Source organism: Martes martes, assembly GCF_963455335.1.
Source record: "Martes martes genome assembly, chromosome: 9".
Classification (NCBI taxonomy): domain Eukaryota; kingdom Metazoa; phylum Chordata; class Mammalia; order Carnivora; family Mustelidae; genus Martes; species Martes martes.
Genome location: NC_137896.1, coordinates 65288641 through 65310419, shown reverse-complemented (window position 1 = coordinate 65310419; position 21779 = coordinate 65288641). Strand labels below are relative to the sequence as shown.

The following is a 21779-nucleotide window of genomic DNA, read 5'->3' as shown; positions in this document are numbered from 1 at the left end:
TCTTCTAGGTTATCCAATGTGTTGGCATATAATTGTTCATAATAGTCTCTTATGATCCTGTGTATTTCTGTCGTATCAATTGTAATGTCTCCTCTTTCATTTCTGACTTCGAATATTGTCTTCTTTCATGGTTTGTGTAGCTAAAGGTTTACCGATTTTGTTTTATTTTTTTGAAACCAGCTCTTAGTTTCACTGTTTTTTTCCTTGTTGTTTTTCTGGTCTCTATTTTATGTATTTCTGCTCTGATTTTTATTTCTTTCCTTCTGCTAATTTTGGACTCAGGTTTGTTCTTCTGTTTCTAGTTCCTTGAGGTGTAAAGTTAACGATGTTTATTTGAGATGTTTCTGTTTTCTTATATGCATTTATAACTATAAAGTCCCTCTTAGGACTGCTTTTGCAGCATCCTATAAGTTTTGGTATGTTGTGTTTCCATTTTCATTTGTTTCAATTTTTTGTTTGTTTGTTTCCCTTTTGATTTCTTTTTTGACCTGGTTACTTAGGTGTATATTGTTTAATTTCCACACATTTGTAGATTTTCCAGCTTCCCTTTTCTGATTCCTAGTTTCATACCATTGTGGTCTGAAAATATACTTGGTATTATTTCAGTCTTCTTAAATTTGCCATAAGACTTGTTCTTTGTACCGTCATAACATAACATAACAAAACATTCTTCAAGGCAGACCATTTTGTATGCACTTGAAAAGAACACGTATCTGCTGCTGTAGGATAGAATGATCTATAAATGTCTGTTAGGTCTATTTGGTCTAATGTATGGTTCAAATCCAACATTTCCTTGTTTTTGTTCTGCCTGAATGATCTATCCTTTGGTGAAAGTGGGGTATTGAAGTCACCTGCTCTTATTGTATTGTCGATTTCTCCTTTCAAATCCAGCAATATTTGCTATTATATTTAGGTGCTCTGATGTTGGGTACATATATATTTACAATTTTTATATCCTCTTGATTCATTGACCCCTTTATTATTATATTATGACCTTCTTTGTCTCTTGTTAGCATTTTTGGCTTTTCAAGTCTGTTTCATCTGATACAAGCCTAGCCACGCCCCTCTCTTTTGGTTTCCACTTGCACTGAATATCTTTTTGCAGCCCTTCACTTTGAGTCAATGTGTGTCCTTAAAGCTGAAGTTTGCCTTCTGTAGGCAATACACAGTTGGGTCTCATTTCTTTATCTGGTTCCTTTGTGCCTTTTGATTGGTGAATTCAGTTCATTTACATTTAGAGTTATTCTTGATATGTATGGACTTACAATGTAGTATTCTTAATGGCTTTCTGGTTGTTCTGTGTTTCCACTGATTCTTTTCCCCTCTTTTTCTGCCTGCCTTTCTAGATTGTGGTTTTTTTCCCCATTCTGTTTCCTACTTCTTCAACTTTTGTGAATCTGTTTTTGCTTCTTGGTACCATGAAGCTTACATAAAACATCTTATAAAACTGTCCATTTTAAGCTGATACCAACTTCAGTTGTGTAAAAGCATCACCTTTTGCTCTTCCCCCTTTTGTATGCTTGATGTCATTATTGACCTCTTTTTATATTGTGTTCATTAACAAATTATAGTAGCTATCATTATTTTTAATACTCTCCTTAGCCTTAGGGCACCTGGGTGGCTCAGTGGGTTAAGCCACTGCCTTCAGCTCGGGTCATGATCTCAGGGTCCTGGGATCGAGCCCCGCATCGGGCTCTCTGCTCAGCAAGGAGCCTGCTTCCTCCCTTCTCTCTCTGCCTGCCTCTATGCCTACTTGTGATCTGTCTGTCAAATAAATAAATAAAATCTTAAAAAAAAAAAAATACTCTCCTTAGCCTTTTTAGTACAGTTAAATGGTTAATAAACCATCCTGTTACAGAATTAGGATTTTCTATGTCTGACTACGTATTTACCTTTATCCAGTATGTTGTATGCTTTCATATGTTTTTGTATCACTAGTAACATCTAATAACACTAGAAAAAGTCCTTTCAGCATTTCTTACAAAGCAAGTCTAGCAGAGATAAGCTCCCTCAGAGTTCACCAGTGAATTATTAGTCCAAGAAAGTAATTATTTCTTCTTTGCATCTGAAGGATAATTTTGTCAGATAAGAGTCTTCTTGGCTAGCAGTTTTTTCTTTCAGTTCCTTGAGTATGTCATCCCGCTCTCTCCTGGCCTGTAGGGTTTCTGCTGAGAAATCACTAATAGCCTCATGGAGTTCCGTCACAGATTACACTGTTTTCCTTGGGTGCTTTTAAGATTCTCTCTTTGTCTTTGATTTTTGGCAGTTCCTTTACACCATGTGTTGGAGAAGGTCTTTTGCATTGAGATGATAGGGTGATCTGTTAGCTTTGTGTACATGGATGTCCAAGTCTCTCCCCAAGTTTGGGAAGTTCTCAGCTGTTATTTCTTTAAATAAATTTTCTGCCCCCTTCTCCCTCTGTTCTCTGGAACTCTGATTATTATATTTGTTCTTTGATGGAATTAGATAGATTCAATAGGCTTTCTTCACTTTTTAAAATTCTTTTTACTTTGTTCTAATTGATAATTCAAAATTTCTAGATCATTTATTCTGCATTCTCTTTGCTATATTCTGCCATACATGTTCTCTGTTGGGTTTTTTTCATTTCAATCATTGAAATCTTAAGCTCCAGAATTTCAGTGTTCTTTTTTTATTATTTCTTCTTTTTGTTAAATCTCTCATTTTGTTTGCGTATTGTTTCCTGATTCCATTTAATTGTCCTTCTGAGTTTTCTTGTACATCACTGAGTTTGTTCAGAAGAACTACTTTGAGGGTCACCTGGGTGGCTCAGTTGGTTAAGCGTCTGCCTTCTGCTCAGGTCACGATCCCAGGCTTCTGGGATTGAGCCCTGCACCAGGCTCCCTGCTTGGTGGGGAGCCTGCTTCTCCCTCTCCCTCTGCCTGAAGCTCCTCCTGCTTGTGCTCTCCCTCTCTCAAATGAATAAACAAAATCTTAAAGGATTCAAGTAGTTCCTTTTTTTTTTTTTTTAACAGCTAGATTGCAAAAATCTGTGCTTTTGGTTGTTGGAGAATTATTGTTCTTTTGGTGATCATGTTTTTTCGATTTTTCATGTTTCTTGAAGTTTTGCATTTCTGCTTTTGTGTTTGAAGTAGGAGACCCCTTCCTAAATCTTTACTAGTTGTCTTCAGATGTGGTATATTCTTTGTTGGTACTATCATATTTGGATTTTCTCCACCTTTTAGATTTTCCAGAAGATGGTGCTCAAGTTTGTGGTTTCTCACTTGCCTACACGTCCTGCTGTTTTCCTGATAACATTCCATTTACTGGGTTTGCTCTCACCACTGCACTTGGGAGTGAGCACTAGGAGCCACTGCAGAGTGAGACGAGATGTGGCTTTAGCACTTGGGCCATTGAGGTACCTATAGACCCAGTGTAGTGAGGGGTATCCTCGGGCAAAGTATTCCCAGAGGTTCATAGGCAGGCTTCCTGCTGAAGTCCTGAGTACAGTTACCAGCAACTGTGTATCTTTAACGCCCCTTTATATTCTTATCTTTCTCTTTTCTGCTCTCTTCCCTTCCCCAGTTTTGGAGGTCCTGCCTCAGTACTCTGGGTGCTGCTGGAAAGAAACTGGTTTCTCCTGCCACGCCCTGCACAATGGGGCTAGTTGGGTACTCACTCACTGCTTTCCTTTTCCCTTATTGTAAAGGTCTCCACTGCTGGGTAATTCATTCCAATGGAGTGTTGGCTTTGGTGGAGTAGGGGAAATGGAACTGGCATTGGGAAAATTCCTCTTACAGTTTTCACTGTGACCAACCTTTTTTTTTTTTTTTTTTTTTTTTTTAAACAACATCTGTCTTGTATGGGTATCTGCCTAGGTCAGCACTCTCCGGGTTTTTTTCCCATTATGGCAAGAGTGGTTGGGGCAAGTGGACTGATTCTGCAACCCGTATTGAAGTCTGCCCACCTACTACCAGATGCACAGGTGGTTGAGACAACTCCCAAGTCCCCTAGCATATGGTGCTGAATCCCACAATTCCCACAAAAGCACTACTGTTTGTGGATGTATTTCTAATCCATAGCTTAAAAAGTGGGACAAAAAGGAGGAACATCTTATGCTGCCATGTCAGTCTCATGCTGACATCTTATGCTGCCATCACTCTTCCAATTTTAAATAAGATAGTTAGGACAGGCTTCATTTAGAAAGTGACATTTGGACAGACTTGAAAGAGGTGAGAGAGAGTACTGAATAGAAGGAAGTAGAATATATGGAAGAAGAACATTCCAGACAGGGTACAGGCAGTACAACCGCTCTGATGTGAAAGCCTGCCTGTGCGCAAACAGGACAGTGTGGCTAGACCAGAGTGACCAAGGGTGAGGGAAATGAATGGGGATGGGAGGGGATAAACTGTGAAGGCTCCTACAAGCTATGAGGACGACTTTGGCTCTTATCCTGATTGTAATTGGAAGCCTTCACAGATTTGAGCTGAGAAATTAAATGATAGCTTATGTTTTATAAGGATCACTATTTATCAAAAAGAGACTGCAGAATAACAAGGGGAGAATCAGGAACACCAGTTACATTAACTACTGCAGTACCCCATGGTAAAAGACAGTTACTCTGACAAGAGTGAGGAAGTGAAGAAAGCAGGGCGCCTGGGGGCCTCAGTGGGTTAAAGCCTCTGCCTTCGGCTCAGGTCATGATCTCAGGGTCCTGGGATCGAGCCCTCCATCAGGCTCTCTGCTCGGCAGGGAGCCTGCTTCCCCCTCTTTTTCTGCCTGCCTCTCTGCCGACTTGTGATCTCTGTCTGTCAAATAAATAAAATCTTTTAAAAAAAAAAAGTGAAGAAAGCTGTTGGATTTTGGATATATTTTGAAAACATAACCAACAGGATTTCCTGATATGAGACCAAGAGAAAGAGGAGAGTCAAGATTGACTGTAGTTTTTGTCCCAAACTACTAAAGGACAGAGTTGCCATCAACTGGGATGAAGAAGGCTGAAGGTTGAGCAGATTTCAGGAGTATAATCAGTAGTTAAGTTTTTGACGTGTTAGATTTGAGATGTCTTTTAGACATCCGGGTACAAGTGCCAAGTGTCAGTTGGTGTCTGAGTTTAGATTATAAGAGAAAAGATTGCATTCAAAATGGAAGTTTAAGAGTCACTGGTGAAGTCGTGGACCTGGTTGAGCTTACTGAGGGAGCCAGGCAGGGACTAAGCAGTGGTACAAAGGTAAAATACTTAGCTGCAGATAACGTTGGGTTAAAGCTAGCACACCTTATTTGTTCATTACTTTATACTGTTTTCTAATTTTTTATCACACCAATTCATCTAATTTAGAAAGTGTGCAAGAAAGGGGACAAAGGATAAATTGTAGCAAATCTGATGAACTCTTATGGGAAGGTTATGTTCCTGAGCCTGCTGTTCTGTTTTGTTACATCCTTAAGTGTCACTTGGAATTAGATTTTTCCTGTTATTAAGAGGAGGGGGCGGAGGGGAAAGAAGGATGAGAAGAAGAAGAAAAAGTGGGGAGAAGAGGGGAAGGAGGAGGGAAGGGAGGGAAATACTTGTTCTGTTTCAGCATCTTCTTCAAGTACTAAAATAAGAGTAGAGTCACGTCTTGATAGATACTGAGAACTATCAAAGAGAACTTATACTCTCATTTCTAGATTCCTCCTGCCCCTCCTCAGATATAAATGACGTCATGAAGCAAAGCCTTATGTTCCATAGGAATTAAACAGACTGGTCATGTTTATGGTTTCTTTAATAATTAGGATCTCAGAGATCATCTAATAAAACTGGCTCATTTTGAATTTAGGAGGAGTTGAAACTTACAGAGGTTAAATTATTTGCCAAAATCAGTTTCTTAGTGACAGAACTAGAAACTCAGGTCTCTAATGCATCACCTACTTACTCAAGACTAGATATCCAGTTCTGGTAGTAGCCAAAGTTTATACTAAGAATTAAGTGTTCCATGATCATTTTCCTTCCTTTTCGAATTTAGATGGACTTTTGAAAGATAATATTATATAAAATATAGATAATAGAATATAGATATAGATATATAGAATATAGATATAGAAAGATAATAAATATATATGTAAGTTCCCATTAAAATTTTAAAGGAAACCAGTTTTTCTCTGGCTGGATAAACTTCCCTGTAGTAAGTTATGAATATCTTCATTGACATTAGAAATGCTGTCAAACAGGGATACCATACTCATTGATTCTAAAACAGTTTTTTCAGCATTTTTATGTCTCTGAACTTGGAACACATCTTACAGTGAAGGGCATAGTACTGTCACTGTTAGCTTGCATTGAAGTTGCGTTTTCCCCAGATTGATGGCACTAGTGTCTCAGTGCTACCAACTAAACATTACGTTTACTGCTTGAGGTTTTTGAGGGATCACCCTCAAAAAAAAAAAAAATTATAATCCATAACCAGATTATAAACCTTCATGAGTCCTGAGTTATAGTTGAAATGCTAAGAGTAAATGAGTTTTCCTACCTTAATGCAGTGCCTAGAATGAGCCATACACATTTCTTCACTGACCCTTTCTGTGAGGCTTCTGTTAACCTCACTCCTTGCTTTAAAATAGGAAGTTTCTGCTTAACTCTGCATTTTTTCGTGTGTTTTTCTTTCCTTTTTGTTTTCTTGGTGTGTTAAAAAATTAAACATCTCTGTTATAAGCACTGGTATCTTAGATGGGGAAAATGACATTCTTTTGTCAAAGAGCCTTGAGGCTCCTCTCTGTGCCCTTTGGTGTCAGCAACAAGTCCTTGAACTGTCAGAGGAGTAATGAAGGTGGTAAGTAGGTGGCCAACAATATGACCCCTTATAGTTAAACTCACAGCAGTGGGAATTATGGACAGACTGCCAGTGCTCAGTGAAATTATCCATTTTGTTTAGAGATTTTTGCTGTCTTAAAGTAGATTTGAGTACTCTTGCCTACTGATAGTGAAACCTAAACTTTCGATTACTTGTCCTTGCTCCAGGAAACTGGAAGACCCTTATAAAAACTGAGACCCTTATAAAAAAGGTCCAGGCTAAGATACTGTCTTGAGTGAATGTGCAAATGTATATATGTATATATTTTTATTAGGGTATACTTTCAGTAAAATTCACCCATTTTGTTTTTTTTTAAATTTGTTTGTTTATTTACTTGACAGAGATCACAAGTAGGCAGAGAAGTGGGGGGTGGGGGGGATGGGGGGGGAGCAGAGAGCTTGATGCGGAGCTCGATCCCAGGACTCTGAGATCATGACCTGAGCCGAAGGCAGAGGCTTAACCCACTGAGCCACCCAGGTGCCCTGAAATTCATCCATTTTAATGTATAGTTCTGAGTTTCAAAAATTCATAGTCCTGTAATTGACAGCTCAGTCAATTCAAGCCTTTGAGTATACCCTATTCCAGAGGTTATGTAAATAGGAACCATGCATTACATAGCTTTTGGAGTCCAACTTCTTTCATTTAGCATAATACATTTCATGTTATCTAGTAGTTGGATGTATCCATTCTTTGTACCGCTTTATATCTCGTAATACTTCACTGGATGACAGTATTACAGTTTGTTTATCCATTCACCAGTTAAAGACATTTACATTCTTTCCACTTTGGAGTTATTATAAATAAAACCACTATAAATATTCACATACAGATTTTTGTATGAACATAAATGTTCTTTTCCTCATTTCCCTTAATATAAATACTTAGGAGTGGAATTGCTTGGTCTTATGCTAAGTATATGCTTAATGGTTTCTCATAATGACTGTACCATTTTGCATTCCCAACAGGAATGAATGTATGCTCCAGTTGTTCAGCATCTTTGTTAGTACTCCGTATTGTGAGGATGCGTTCTGTTTGCTTGTTTTTAGTGTTAGTCACTCAAATAGTTGTAGTGTTCATTTTTACTTTAATTTACATTCATCACTGACTAATGATGGTGAACATCTTTTCACCATCTTTAATGCCCCTTTATATTCTTTGATGTGTATATTTTCTTTGCCATGCATATATTTTCTTTGGTGAAATGTCTGCTCAATTCTTCTGCCTGTTTTTTAATTGGGTTGTTTGTTTTCTTAACTGAGTTCTTTAGAATTCTTTATATATTCTAGATATAAGTCCTTATCATATATGTGATTTGCACATCTTTTCTCCCTATTGGCAGCATATCTTTTCATCCTCTTTACAGAATGTTTCCAAAGACAAGTTTTTAATCTCCATGAAGTCCATTTTATCAAGTTTTCTTTTATGGGTCATGCTTTTTGGACTTAGCTAAGCTTTGCCCAAACCAAGGTCACAAAAATTTTCTCCTATTTTTCTTCCAGAAGTTTAATAGTTTTGGATTTTATATTTAGGTCTGTGATCCATTTTGAGTTAATGTTTGTTTATGGTATGAGCTGTGATTCATGCTCATTTTGTATTGCATATGAATACACAGTTATTCCTACACCATTGATTGAAAAGCCTAGTCTTTCTCATTGAAACCCCTCTGCTTTTTTGTCAAAAGTCCGATGACCTAAGTGTGGGTCTGTTTCTTAGACTCTCCATTATGTCCTAATATGTATCTAATAGACTCTAAAATGTCTACCCTTTCACCAATACCACACTTTCTTGTTTACTGTAGCTTTTTAATAATTCTTAGATATTGTGAGTCCTTCAGTTTTATTTTTGAAAATTGTTTTGTTTTGTTTTTTTTTAAAGATTTTATTCATTTGCAAGGGAGAGAGCATGAGCACAGGGAGGGGGCCAGAGGGAGAAGCAGGTTCCCTACTCAGCAGGGAGCCCAACACAGGGATCAGTCCCAGGACCCCAAGATCATGACCTGAGCCGAAGGCAGATGCTTAACCAGCTGAATCACACAGGCGCCCCTGTTTTGCTATTTATATTCCCTTTTCTCGCCATCTAAATTTTGGAATCAGCTTGTCAATTTCTTTTGTTTTAAATCTTTCTAGGAAATTATTATTATGTTATTTTGATATGCTCTTAAATGTATAAAAAACAGTACAGATAGACTCCTTATATCCCTCACCCAGTCTCTCCTAGTGCTAACATCTTATATAATCAGAGTACAATTATCATAACAAGGAAATTAACATTAGTACAGTATTACTAAAAAACTTATATGAGGGATGCCTGAGTGGCTCAGTCAGCTCAGAGTGGCTGAAGCATCTGCCTTCAGCTCAGTTCATGATCTCAGGGTCCTGGGATTGAGCCCTGTGGCAGGTTCCCCACTCAGCAGAGGTCTGCTTCTCCCTCTCCTTCTGCCCCTCCCCCTACTTGTCATGATCGCTCTCTTACCTCTCTCTCTCAAATAAATAAAATCTTAAAAATATATGAATTTCATCAGTTTTCCTATCAGCAGTGTACTTTTTCTGCTGTAGGATATTACCACATTGCATGCAACTTTTTCTCCGACTGAAATTTTTATTGCAGTTACATTGGATATATAAATCAGTTAGGGGAGGATTAACATCTTAACAATATTAGGTCTTCTAATCCAGGGACACAGTATGTCTCCATTTGAAAGGCTTCTTTTTTTTTTTATTAACATATAATGCATTATTTGCTTCAGGGGTACAGGTCTGTGATTCATCAGTCTTAGACAATTCACAACACTCATGATAGCACATACCCTCCACAGTGTCCATAAGCAGCCCTCAGTTTGTTTCCTGAAATTAAGAGTCTCTTATGGTTTGTCTCCCTCCCCGGTCCCATCTTGTTCCATTTTTCCCTCCCTTCCCCCACAACCGCCCCCCCAGATTCCTCATATCAGAGAGATCATATGATAATTGTCTTTCTCTGATTGACTTATTTATAATAAAATACCCTCTAGTTTCATCCGCATCATTGCAAATGGCAAGATTTCCATTTTTGATGGATGCATAGTGTTCGTGTGTGTGTGTGTGTGTGTGTGTGTGTGTACACACACATACACCACATCTTCTTTATCCATTCATCTGTTGATGGACATCTAGGCTCTTTCCACAGTTTGGCTATTGTGAACATTGCTGCTATAAACATTCAGGTGCACGTGCCCGTTCCGATCACTACATTTGTATCTTTTTGAGGAACCTCCATACTGTTTTCCAGAGTGGCTACCCCAGTTTGCAGTCCCACGAACAGCATAGGAGGGTTCCCCTTTCTTTGCATCCTCGCCAACACCTGTCATTTCCTGACTTGTTAATTTTAGCCATTCTGACGGGTGTGAGGTGGTATCTCACTGTAGTTTTGATTTTTAGTTCCATGATGTTAAAGGCTTTTTTTTTTTATCTCTCTCAGCAATGTTTTGCAGGTTTCATCTTACAGAACTTGCACATTAATAGATTTACACTTCAGTATTTGTGTGTGTGTGATTGTTAGTTATGCTTTTTAAAAAATTAGAATTCTAAAATTCATTGCTAGTATATGGAAATACAACTGATTGTTATATATTGACCTTGATTCCTGTGACTTGGCAAACTCTTTTATTCTGGGAGGATTTTTGAAGATATTTTTGGAGTTTTTTATATTGACAGCTGTGTTGTTTGTGAATAAAGACAGATTGTTCTTACTTTCTAATGTGTATGCCTTTTATTTCTTTTCCCTGTCTCATTGTGCTGACCAGTACTTCCAGTATGATGTTGTTCAGCTGTCCTGAGAGGACATCCTTACCTTGTTCCACATTTTGGCACTCAGTCATTCACCATGAAATATGGTAGTTCTAGGGTTTTTTAGATGCTGTTTATCAGGTTGAGAAATTTTTCTAATACCAGCTTACTGAGATTTCTAATCATGAATGGATATTGAATTTTGCCAATTTGTTTTATGCACCTTTTGAAATGACTGTCTGATTTTCTTTTCTTCAGTAAGTTAATAGTATCAGTTACATTGATTTGACTTTTGCATGTTGAACTAGAGTTGCATTGTCAAGATAAAACCCACTTAGTCGTATGGTGTATTATCATTTTTTATATATTGACTGGATTTAATTTGCCAATATTTTGTAGTTGATCGTATGTCTACATTCATGAGACTTACTGACTTTTCTTTTCTCATCATGTCTTTGGTCTTGGTATCAGGGTAATGCTAAGCCAGTAAAACAAGGTGGGGAATGTTCTCTCCTTTCCATGTGCTGTAAAGTATGTAAGATAGATATTAATTCCTTCTTAAATAGATGATAGAGACTTCTACCATTCTGCCAATGAAACCATCTGGGCTTGGGTTTTTCTTTGTAGGAAGGTTTTAAATGACAAATCAAACTTCTTTAATGGGTAGAGGTCTGTCCTTATCATCTGTTCCATTTTGAATGAGCTTTGGCAGATTCTGTTTTTCAAAGAATGTGTCCATTTCTTCTAGTTATTAAATTTTTGGTCATACAGTTGTTTGTAATACTCCTTAATCAGCCTTTTTATGTGTAAAAAGGTTCATGTTAATGTCCACATTTCAGTTTCTTATGTTTTTATCTTCTTCCTTTTTAATCTTGGTCATTTTGTTCAGGGTTTTATCAGTTTTATGGACCTTTTTGAAGCATTATCTTTGGTTTTATTGACTTTTTGCTGTTTTCTGTTTTCTACTTTATTCCTTTCTGCTTTTGTCTGTTATTTTCATTGTTTTGTATATTTTGGTTTTACATACTCTGTTTTTAGTTTCTCAAGTTTGGAAAAGTAGATTTTTTTAAACTATGTTCAGTTAGCCACTGTCTGGTACATAATTAGTTTTTGATGTAGTGCTCAGGGATTCATTAGTTATGTATAACACCCAGTGCTCATCACAGCACGTGCCCTCCTCAATACCCATCACCCTGTTAACCCTCTCCCCACTCTCCTCCCCCTCTGAAACCCCCAGATTGTTTCTTGGGGTCCATAGTCTCTCATGGTTCATTTCCCTCTCTGATTTCGCCCCCTTTGGATTTTCTTCCCTTCCTCTATGGTCCTCCATGCTTATGTTCCACATATGAGTGAAACCATATGATAATTGTCTTTCCTCTGCCTGACTTACTTCATTTAACATAATCCCCTCCAGTTCCATCCATGTCGATGTAAATGGTGGGTATTCATCCTTTCTGATGGCTGAATAATATTCCATTGTGTATATTTTTGCTTTTGTTTCCCTTGCCTTTGGAGACATGTTTTGAAGTTGCTGTGGCTGATGTCAAAGAGGTTACTGCTTTGATGGATTCCTGTGTCACATTGAGGTCTTTCATCCATTTAGAGTTTATCTTTGTGTATGGTGTAAGAGAATGGTCCAGCATCATTCTTCTGTATATAGCTGTCCAGTTTTCCCAACACCACTTATTATAGAGACTGTCTTTCATCCATCGGGTATTATTTCCTGCTTCGTCGAAGATTAGTTGACTATAGAATTGAGAGTCCATATCAGGGCTCTCTATTCTGTTCCATTGTCCATGAGTCAGTTTTTGTGCCAGTACCATTCTGTCTTGATGATCACACCTTTGTAATACAGCTTGAAATCAGGCAACGTGATGCCCCAGCTTTGTTTTTCTTTTTCAACATTTCCTTGGCGATTCGGGGTCTTTTCTGGTTCCATACAAATTTTAAGATTGTTTGTTCCAGCTCTTTGAAAAATGCCAGTGGTATTTTAATAGGAATGGCATTGAAAGTGTAAATTGTTTTGGTAGGATGGACATTTTAGCAATGTTTCTTCTTCCAATCCTTGAGCATGGACTATTTTTCCATCTCTTTGTGTCTTCCTCAATTTCTTCATAAGTGTTTTGTAGTTTCTAGCTTAAGGATCCTTTACCTCTTTAGTTAGGTTTATTCCTAGGTATCCTATGGATTTTGTTGCTATTGTGAATGAAACTGACGCCTTAATTTCTCTTTCTACAGTAACATTCTTAGTGTATAGAAAGGCAACTGATTTCTGTGCATTGATTTTGTATCATGCCACGTTGCTGAATTGCTATATAAGTTCTGGTAATTTGGGGGTGGAATCTTTTGGGTTTTCCACATAAAGTATCCTGTCATCTGTAAAAAGGGAGAATTTGACTTATTCTTTACCAATTTGGATGCCTTTTATTTCTTTTTGTTGTCTGATTGCTGAGGCTAGGACTTCTAGTACTATGTTGAACATAGTGGTGAGAGTGGGCATCCCTGTCGTGTTCCTCCTGATCTTAAGGGAAAGGGTCTCAGCTTTTCCCCATTGATAATTACATATGTTGTGGGCTTTTCATAGATGGTTTTTATGATATTGAGGACTGCTCCCTCCATCCCTCTACTCTGAAGAGTTTTAATCAGGAACGGATATCATATTTTGTCAAATGCTTTTTCTGCATCAATTGAGAGGATTGTATGGTTCTTGTCTTTTCTTTTACTGATGTGCTCTACCATGTTGATTGATTTGTGATTGTTGAACCACCCTTGCATCCCAGGCATAGAACTCACTTGGTCGTGGTGAGTAATCCTTTTAATGTATTGTTGGATCCTGTTAGCTAGGATCTTGTTCAGTATTTTGGCATCCATGTTCATCAGGGTGATGCTGGCCTCATAGAAGGAGTTTGGAAGTTTTCCTTCTGTTTCTATTTTTTGAAACAGGGCACCTGGGTGGCTTAGTTGCTAAGCTTCTGCCTTCGGCTCAGGTCATGATCCCAGGGTCCTGGGATCAAGCCCCATGTCAGGTTCCCTGCTTGGCGGGAAGCCTGCTTTCCCTCTCCCACTCCCCCTGCTTGTGTTCCTGCTCTCGCTATCTCTCTCTCTCTGTGTGTGTCAAATAAGTAAATAAAATCCTTATTTTTTGAAAGAGCTTCAGTGGAATAGGTATTATTTCTTCTTTAAATGTTCGGTAGAATTTCCCTGGGAAGCTTGTGTTTTGGGGAGGTTTTTGATTACTGTTGATTACTGTTTCAGTTTCGTTACTGGTTATTGGTCTATTCAGATTGTCTATTTCTTCCTGTTTCAATCTTGGTAGTTTGTAAGTGTCCAGGAAGGCATCCATTTCTTCCAGGTTGCTTCATTTGTTGGCATAAGTTGCTAGTAAAAATTTCTAATAATTACTTCTATTTCCTTGGTGTTAGTTGTGATCTCTCCCCTTTCATTCATGATTTTATTAATTTGAGTCCTTTCTCTGGAAACACAGATTATTGATTTGAAGCATTTCTTCTCAAAATAAGCATGTAATATTGTACATTTCTCTCCAAGTATTGCTTTAGCTGTAGCCAACGTATTTTGACATGTTGTGGGGTTGTTTTTTTTTTAAGATTTAATTTATTTATTTATTTGACAGAGGGATCACAAGTAGGCAGAAAGGAAGGCAGAGAGAGAGGAGGAAGCAGGCTCCCCACTGAGCGGAAAGCCCGATGCAGGGCTAGATCCCAGGACCCTAGGATCATGACCTGAGCCGAAGGCAGAGGCTTTAACGCACTGAGTCACCCAGATACCCCTTAATATGTTGTGTTTTAATTTTCAGTTGATTCAGAATATTTTAATTTCCTTGCAACTACTGCTTTGGTCAGTGGGTTATTTAGAAGTGTGTTAATTTCAAGCTACTTAGAGATTTGCCAAGTATCTTTCTGTTATTGACTTTGGTTCAAGTGTGACCTCTATCTAGCGTGTCCAGCTTCCAGTGGTTGTATACTCCCCTTTTAGCCCACCCTCAGCTTTTAGCAGAGGGTAAACATTTTAGCTGAATACATTTTACCCTCTTATATGGTAGCCTCATCTTCCCGTTCTCTGCCATGGTGAGCCAATACAGTCCCATGTCTCCTTGGAGGTACATGTCTTTCCTTAAATTTTGGGCTACTTTTTACACAAACTCCATTATATGTTCAAGAAAAGTTATGATTTTGTAAATTATTGTTTTGGTTGTTGATAAGCAGGGGAGGCATTCTTTCCAGCTTTCTCCATCCTAAGGTAAAGCCAGAAGTCTCAATGCCATTTATTTTAAGCTACAGTCTGGGCAGTGTTTTAGAGTTTGAGCCACAGAGGCAGAAAGAGAGGGGTTGATGACTCTGCATTGTAAGGCTTCATTGCAGACAGAATTGCAGACACATTCTCTTTGAAGTCCATGGAGTAACCCAATTGTTCTGTTGTAATAAAGTTTTATTTCACTAACTACAGTGACATCTTCAATCTGCACAAAATAACAGGAGTGAGTTTCTGCAAATAACTGCCACCCCTGCCTTCTTTTCTAATTTAAGTTGTGGGCCCATACAGTGCCTTGTATGAATGGGTGACGTAGGTCAGGGGGTTGAGGCCTGGGCTTATTTCTTCTTTGGAATAGTACAAGTTGCTGCTTAGTAGTAGAGTAATAACATTTATATAAGAAGTTTAGCTTTGGCTCAGTCCCTGCATGATTATGTGTTGAGGGAACAGCCTATAATTAGGCACTTCATTCCAGCCTAGTGGTTGTTGAAGGAACAGAATCTAAGGAAACTGTCTGCTCTACAGGGTTTTAGGCTGGTAATTGGCAAAGCTATATGACTATAGACATCAATATGAAGACATCTTTTTATCATTTTCCATTGCAGAATAATTTAGCTAATTTAAAGCTTATACCTTCATGGGGGAGAAGCTAGTTCATGGAAATAATTCTAAGATGATTGTTTTAGAGAACTTCAGCTACTTGACTGTGGTCAGCACAATTGGATTTTTTAGTTGTTAATTTAACTTTATTTATTGCTGTTCTTTTTCAGAAAATACTTCCAGGAGGAAATACATCATTTGATGTAGTTTTTCTTGCAAGAGTAGTGGGAAATGTAGAAAATACTTTATTTATTAACACATCCAATCATGGGGTATTTACTTACCAGGTAAGAACCAGGAGTAAAACTTTCATTTTTTTATAAAATATAGTTCTCGTCTCTGATGTGTCATATGACAGCCTATCAAGAACCATCTTTAAAAACTCAGGGATAATAGGAAATACAAGAGTTTAGCCTTAGAGCATTTTTACTCACTGTTGTGTCTGTGACTATCCCTATTCAGATCAGACTGAACAGTCTTTTAAAGCTACAGCTAAAGCATTAATGTAAGATTGGTTAGCAAAATAATAGTAAAAAAATATCTTACACTAACTAAATTTTTTTTTAAATTTTACTTTGCACATTATACTTTTATATAATAGTTTCAAGAGTAAAATATACATGGCTGCTTTTCTTAGTAAATGTTTAAAATTTGTTATTTTTATATGTAATTATTGTTTAGGTTATTAAAGTTTTATGAATCAAGACTTTGGTATATCAAGGTTATCAAGATTATTAAGAAAAAATGCTTATATGGCACTATACTACATACCTTAGATGCATTTCTGCCTATGTTATCGATACTGTTATCCTCCTTTTTTGAGATAGGTAAGGTGAAGTTTAGAAAAGTTAAATAATTGGTTCAGATTATGCTACTAGTAGATTATTGAGCAGGGATTCAAACCCATGTCTTTGTACCTACAATAACCATCCTCTTAACCACTGTGTTATACTGTGCTTGGAACACATTGGTTTAACTCCTTACTTAGCTAATGTCTTACTTGACAGTGTCTATGATTTTGTTTTCAACATTCTTCTCCAGGACCCAGAACATACCATATATCTTGAAAATTAGTGTCGCAGTAAACTGATTAGTCAGGCACCTGTGTTTATGTATGGTGAATAAGTTTTTAATGGTTGTTTAGTAAGCAGCCTGCATAGATTAGTAACTTTGAAGTACCGTATATATGACACTCATTTAACAAGAACCTCTTGAGTAAGTGAAGACTATTGTAAGAATATTAAGACCTTTGCTCCACAAAGGCACCCCCAGTTGCCTAGGTGGTTGTGGCCAAGCTGGACTACCTGAGGCTTGTGATCAGGTCATTCTCAAGGAGAGCCTCAGTGGCCACTGTCTTTCTTCACTTCTCCACATCTAATCTTTCGCAAAGTCCCCCTCCTAAATATATCTTGAGTCTGTCTACCTCTCTTCTCTTCACTGCCATTGCTGTCTTCTAAGCCACCATTGCTTCTCTCTGGATGACACAGTAGCCTCCAACCAGCCCTCCACACCCCTCCAGTCCCTGCCATAGGCCATCATTCACTGTAATCAGAGCGACCTTCTGTGAACATAAATCACATCTAGTCAACTTGCCCATGGAAATCCTAATGTTGTCCTATTGCCCTTAGAGCAAAATGTAAACTTCTGAGCAAGGCCAACAAGACTCTGAGGTTCTGACTCCCATAGCTCTGCTACCTCACCCCATGATCCTGCTTCTCATGGCATTCCTGGTCTTCAAACAAATCAACCCATTTCCTGCGTCATTCCCTTTGCATACTTCCCCTTGCCTGAATACACTCTCACTGCAGCTTTTTCTCATCTTGCTGGTGACATCAGCTCACATCACTTCCCCAGAGAAGATTGCTCTAACTGTGTTCTCTAAAAGAATATTCCCAGCCTCACCTCAGCCAGTTATTCTGTATCACATTACCTGGTTTTTAGAACTTTTTCATTGTTACCTAGTCTGTTCCTCATACTAGAATATAAGGTTTATGACAGCAGGCATATTATTTTTCTTATTCACTATGTGTATATTTATGCCTAGCACATCGTAGGCACTTAATAAATATTTGTCATTTGAATGATTGGCTCACCCTGTTTAGTAAGTCAGCCCAGGGCCTTGCCTTCCCATGTTGGTATGAGGAACTGAGCTTGATATTTGAGAAATTCCTTGGGCCCTAGATCCATCTCCTTATGGTTAGAGTAAGGAAATCTTTTGAGTCCCTATTTTCTTCTTTCGTCTATTCTATGAGCTCATGAAGGCCTGCTATCATTTTAATTTCTGATACAGAAATAATTCCCAATACACATATATATGTAGTAAATCAAATATGTAGCCAAATCAAGTATAGAAACTACATGTGTGCTCTTTTTAAATTGGTTAAGGTTTGTCCATCTAAATAAGACTCACTCGTTTTTCCTAGATCTATCAGTTATAACTATAAAAATGTTAATTATCAGAGCAACTCAGATTTTTTTCATCTTTGAAATAGGTATTTGGTGTTGGGGTTCCAAACCCATATCGATTGAGGCCATTCCTTGGGGCCAGAGTTCCTGTGAACAGCAGTTTCTCACCTATAATAAATATACACAATCCTCACAGTGAGCCTTTACAGGTGAGTTTATGATGGTGATTTTGAATGAGTTTCATTTTGGCAAAAACTAATACTTAGCGTGAAATCTCAGTCTGTTAGAGTTTTCAAGACTATTTAAAATAGTGGGGTTGAATGGATGCATCACAGTGGTGGCGGCTTTCTTTTAGTGCAGCTTGCTGCAGTTTTGGATCACAGTAGTCCAGGTATTGAATTTTGGGGACCACTTCTAAAACTGTGTTTCCTCTGGTATTAGATTTTAACAGGTCTACATTTAACTTAGGAGTTTTCAGCTACACAAGGCCACTACTTTTCTAGTATGACATAAATTTTTTATAACACTGTTCATGCTTACTTTTGGTAATAAGTTTTTGGTGATGGTGGCCTGGAAATTGAAGTCCAAGGGAAGGGTAATATAGAATCATGATTAAAAGCAAACGTATTTTTTTTTATTTAAAAAGCCCACTCATGATCTTACTCAGTCTGTTAGTACTGAGTGTTTTCAAGTTTGAAATCTCCTCACTAGTTCCTCGTCTCTTGCACAGTAGGAGTGGCTGATGTTCCTCCCTCATGAACTTCCTAAGATCTCCACCTGCATCCCCAGTGACTTCCAACCACGTGGCATTTGCTGCCACTTGTGTCACCTGGTTGGAAAGAGATGTGGATGCTTTCCGGAATAGTCCATAATATCCACACCGAGAGTTCTTTAGGACCAGTGCTGCAGGCCTTAACAGTAGTTTGAACATAGCCATTGGAGGGAAAGCACTACATATTGTGGTTAACTGCAGAGCTTTCACAGCCAGAATGGTTCTTGTCATCCCAGAACCGCTGGCAGAAATGTTCATAAACAGTAAGTGAGGAAGAGTAAGATTTTTAGAACATGAATTGTGAAATTATATGCTGAATTAGCAAGAAAGGGGTTTCTCCCCAACACTTAGCTAACATTTGATGAGCATGGCTACTCATAAGAATATTCTGCCCAAATTTTAATGATTTTTTAGCTAGATATCTTTGTTACAAAAGACGAAAATGCTTTTCTGTCCTGTTTTTACAAGTGAAAAGTGTTTCCTCTTCATCATCAGTTGATCATTTATATCCTTTGGCTAACTTTAGGTAATTGTGTATTTTCCCTGTTCTGACTAATTTTTATGACAAATTATTCAGAAATTTCATAAATTCCTGTTGCTTTCTTTCCTTATCTGTTTTCAGTCAACTGATTTTTGTTGTTGTTAATCTGGGCTTTTTCCAGTTACTACATTTTAATGAAGAATATATCCCACACTGGACTTGGCACCAGCACACAGGAGAGCAAATGGAAAAGCCAAAGCTGCCCTCTTAGAATACAGATTATTTATCTGGAAGGCACTTTAACCTGATGGTTCTGTGTTATACTGTGTCATTAGTCTTATCCTTAAATTTAAGAAAATACTGTAAATCACAGGTTGCATCTGTTTTGATAAAGCACAAACATGAGTAAAAAAACAAAGTTAACTCAAACATGTGAAGCAAAAATCCTCTTGAGTTCCACTTTTTAATCCAGTGCTATCCAATAGAACTTTCTTCGATGATATATCTGTATCTGCTCTGTCCAGTATAGCAGCCACCAGCCACATGTGGCTAATGAGCAGTTGAATTTGTGGCTAGGGTGGCTGAGAAACTGAACATTTCATTTTATTTTATTTCAGTTAAATTTAAATAACCACATAGCTGATAACTGTTGTATTAGCAAAGCTCTAGTCCCAAACCGCCCCTTATAGATACTATCCGGTATGATCTTGGTGTGTCTTGTTAGACCTTTTTCAGTGCATTTGCATATATATATGTGGACACAAAAATAAACATTCTTGTGCAGGTTTTTTTTATATAAATTATATTCTCTATTGTTGGCTTCCTTTTTTTCTGTATGTTGTTTAATTAGAATAAATATTACTGGACTTAAAATCAGGAATATGTCGTGTTCCTAGTTTTAATGTAATCTTTCCTTTGAATTTTATAGTGTAGCCTTTTTCTGTCCCCATTTCCTTATTCCTTTCCCTACAATCAGTAGTCTATGTTTTAATCTTCTGTTTCCACACATTGTTATGCTTGTTTCCTTAATACCTTGGAAGAATAAACAAAATAGTATGTGATGTCTTCTGGTTTTTCAGCAAAGGTTCTACAGTCACTCCATCAGTTTAGATGGTATCACTATTAATACAACTGGGACTATAGGGGAACACTGTAACAAAACAGAAAGCAGGCAATAATACTCAAAGAAAATCTTAGCTTGTTAGTCTTTGCTAAATGTGTTATTTCAGCAATATACACCAAAAACCTTGAAGTTTATACTAAAGTATTGCTGTTTTTCCTGCTTTGTCTTTTTTTTAATGTATTTCTAAAGGACTTATGTAGTACAACAAGTGAAGGTCTTCCACCCATTCTTTTACTTCACCCCAAATTTGTATTTAACTAAGAATATTCTTGGGGTGCCTGAATGGCTCAGCCAGTTAAGTGGCCAACTCTTGATTTCAGCTCAGGTCACAATCTCAGGGTTGTGGGACCAAGCCCCACCAAGGACTCAGCGCGAAGTCCGCTTGTCTCTCTCCCTCCACTCCTTCCCCCACTTGCATGCACTCACTCTCTCTATCCCTATCTCTATCTCTAAAATAAATAAAATCTTTTTTAAAATTTTTAAAATAAAAAATTAAGTATATTCTTTCTTTTTAAGAGGCTGGGTTACCTGCTCTTAAAGGAAAGTCTCCTGCCATATGTCCCATTCTATCCCTAGGTATTTACCAAAGAGAAAAGAAAGCAGATGTTCACACAAAGACTTATAGAAGTGCAGTGTTCATAGCAGCTTTATCTGTAATGACCAAAAACTGGAAGCAATCCAAATGTCCATCAGTAGGTGAATGGATCAAAAATTGTGGCATAACCATAACATAGAAAAGAAAGGAACTATTAATACATACAATAACATGATCAATCTCAAAATAATTACACTGAGTAAAAGCAGCTAGGACAAGTGTGCATACTGTATGATTCCATTTATATAAAGCTCTAGAAAATACAAACTAATCTTGAATGGCCAGACGCAGCTCATTGGTTGGCTAGGGGATGTGAGGGGGCAGAAAGAGACAGTTAGATTACAAAGGGCATGAAGAAAATTTGGAGGAATGGTTATATTTAATGTCTTAATTGCAGTGGTAGCTCCACACCTATATATGTATGTCAGAATTTATCAAGTTGTGCACTTGAAATATGTGTAGTTTATTGTACATCAGTTATAGCTCAGCAAAATCATGAGTATAGGTGCAAGCCAGAGAGTTATTATTAACAGTTCCTGTGATTTTTGCCACCAAGAGAAACCAAATACTGTCATACGGCATTAAAAATGTTACATATATCCCAGAATGATGCATTCTTCACTATTTCACTATTATAGTAGTTGTTAGATCTGCTGCTAAATCTTGATATAAATGTGGGACTGAAAAAAGCACTGTGTTGGGCGCCTGAGTGGCTCAGTTGGTTAAGTGACTGCCTTCAGCTCAGGTTGTGATCCTGGAGTCCCAGAACCGAGTCCCACATTGGGTTCCCTGCTCCGTGGGGAATCTGCTTCTCCCTCTGACCCTTCCCCTTCTCATGTTCTCTCTCTCTTTCTCTCATTCTCTCTCTCAAATAAATAAAATCTTAAAAAAAAAAAAGGTACCATGTTACTATAAGAAGTACAAAAATTGCATTTCCATAAACTGTTTTTCCTTCGGAAAAAAATAAAAGGTGTTCTGTGGATGGAT

The 21779-nt window shown here is 37.7% G+C and overlaps 1 protein-coding gene across 1 annotated transcript in view; it reads left to right on the top strand.

Moving 5' to 3' along the window:
• TMEM131 (transmembrane protein 131) overlaps nt 1–21779 on the top strand; it is a 229654-nt gene that overhangs the window by 122540 nt on the left and 85335 nt on the right. The window contains exons 6-7 of the mRNA XM_080813933.1: nt 15586–15702; nt 17908–18030. Coding sequence (XP_080670059.1) covers nt 15586–15702; nt 17908–18030 — 240 coding nt within the window. The remainder of the gene's footprint in view (nt 1–15585; nt 15703–17907; nt 18031–21779) is intronic.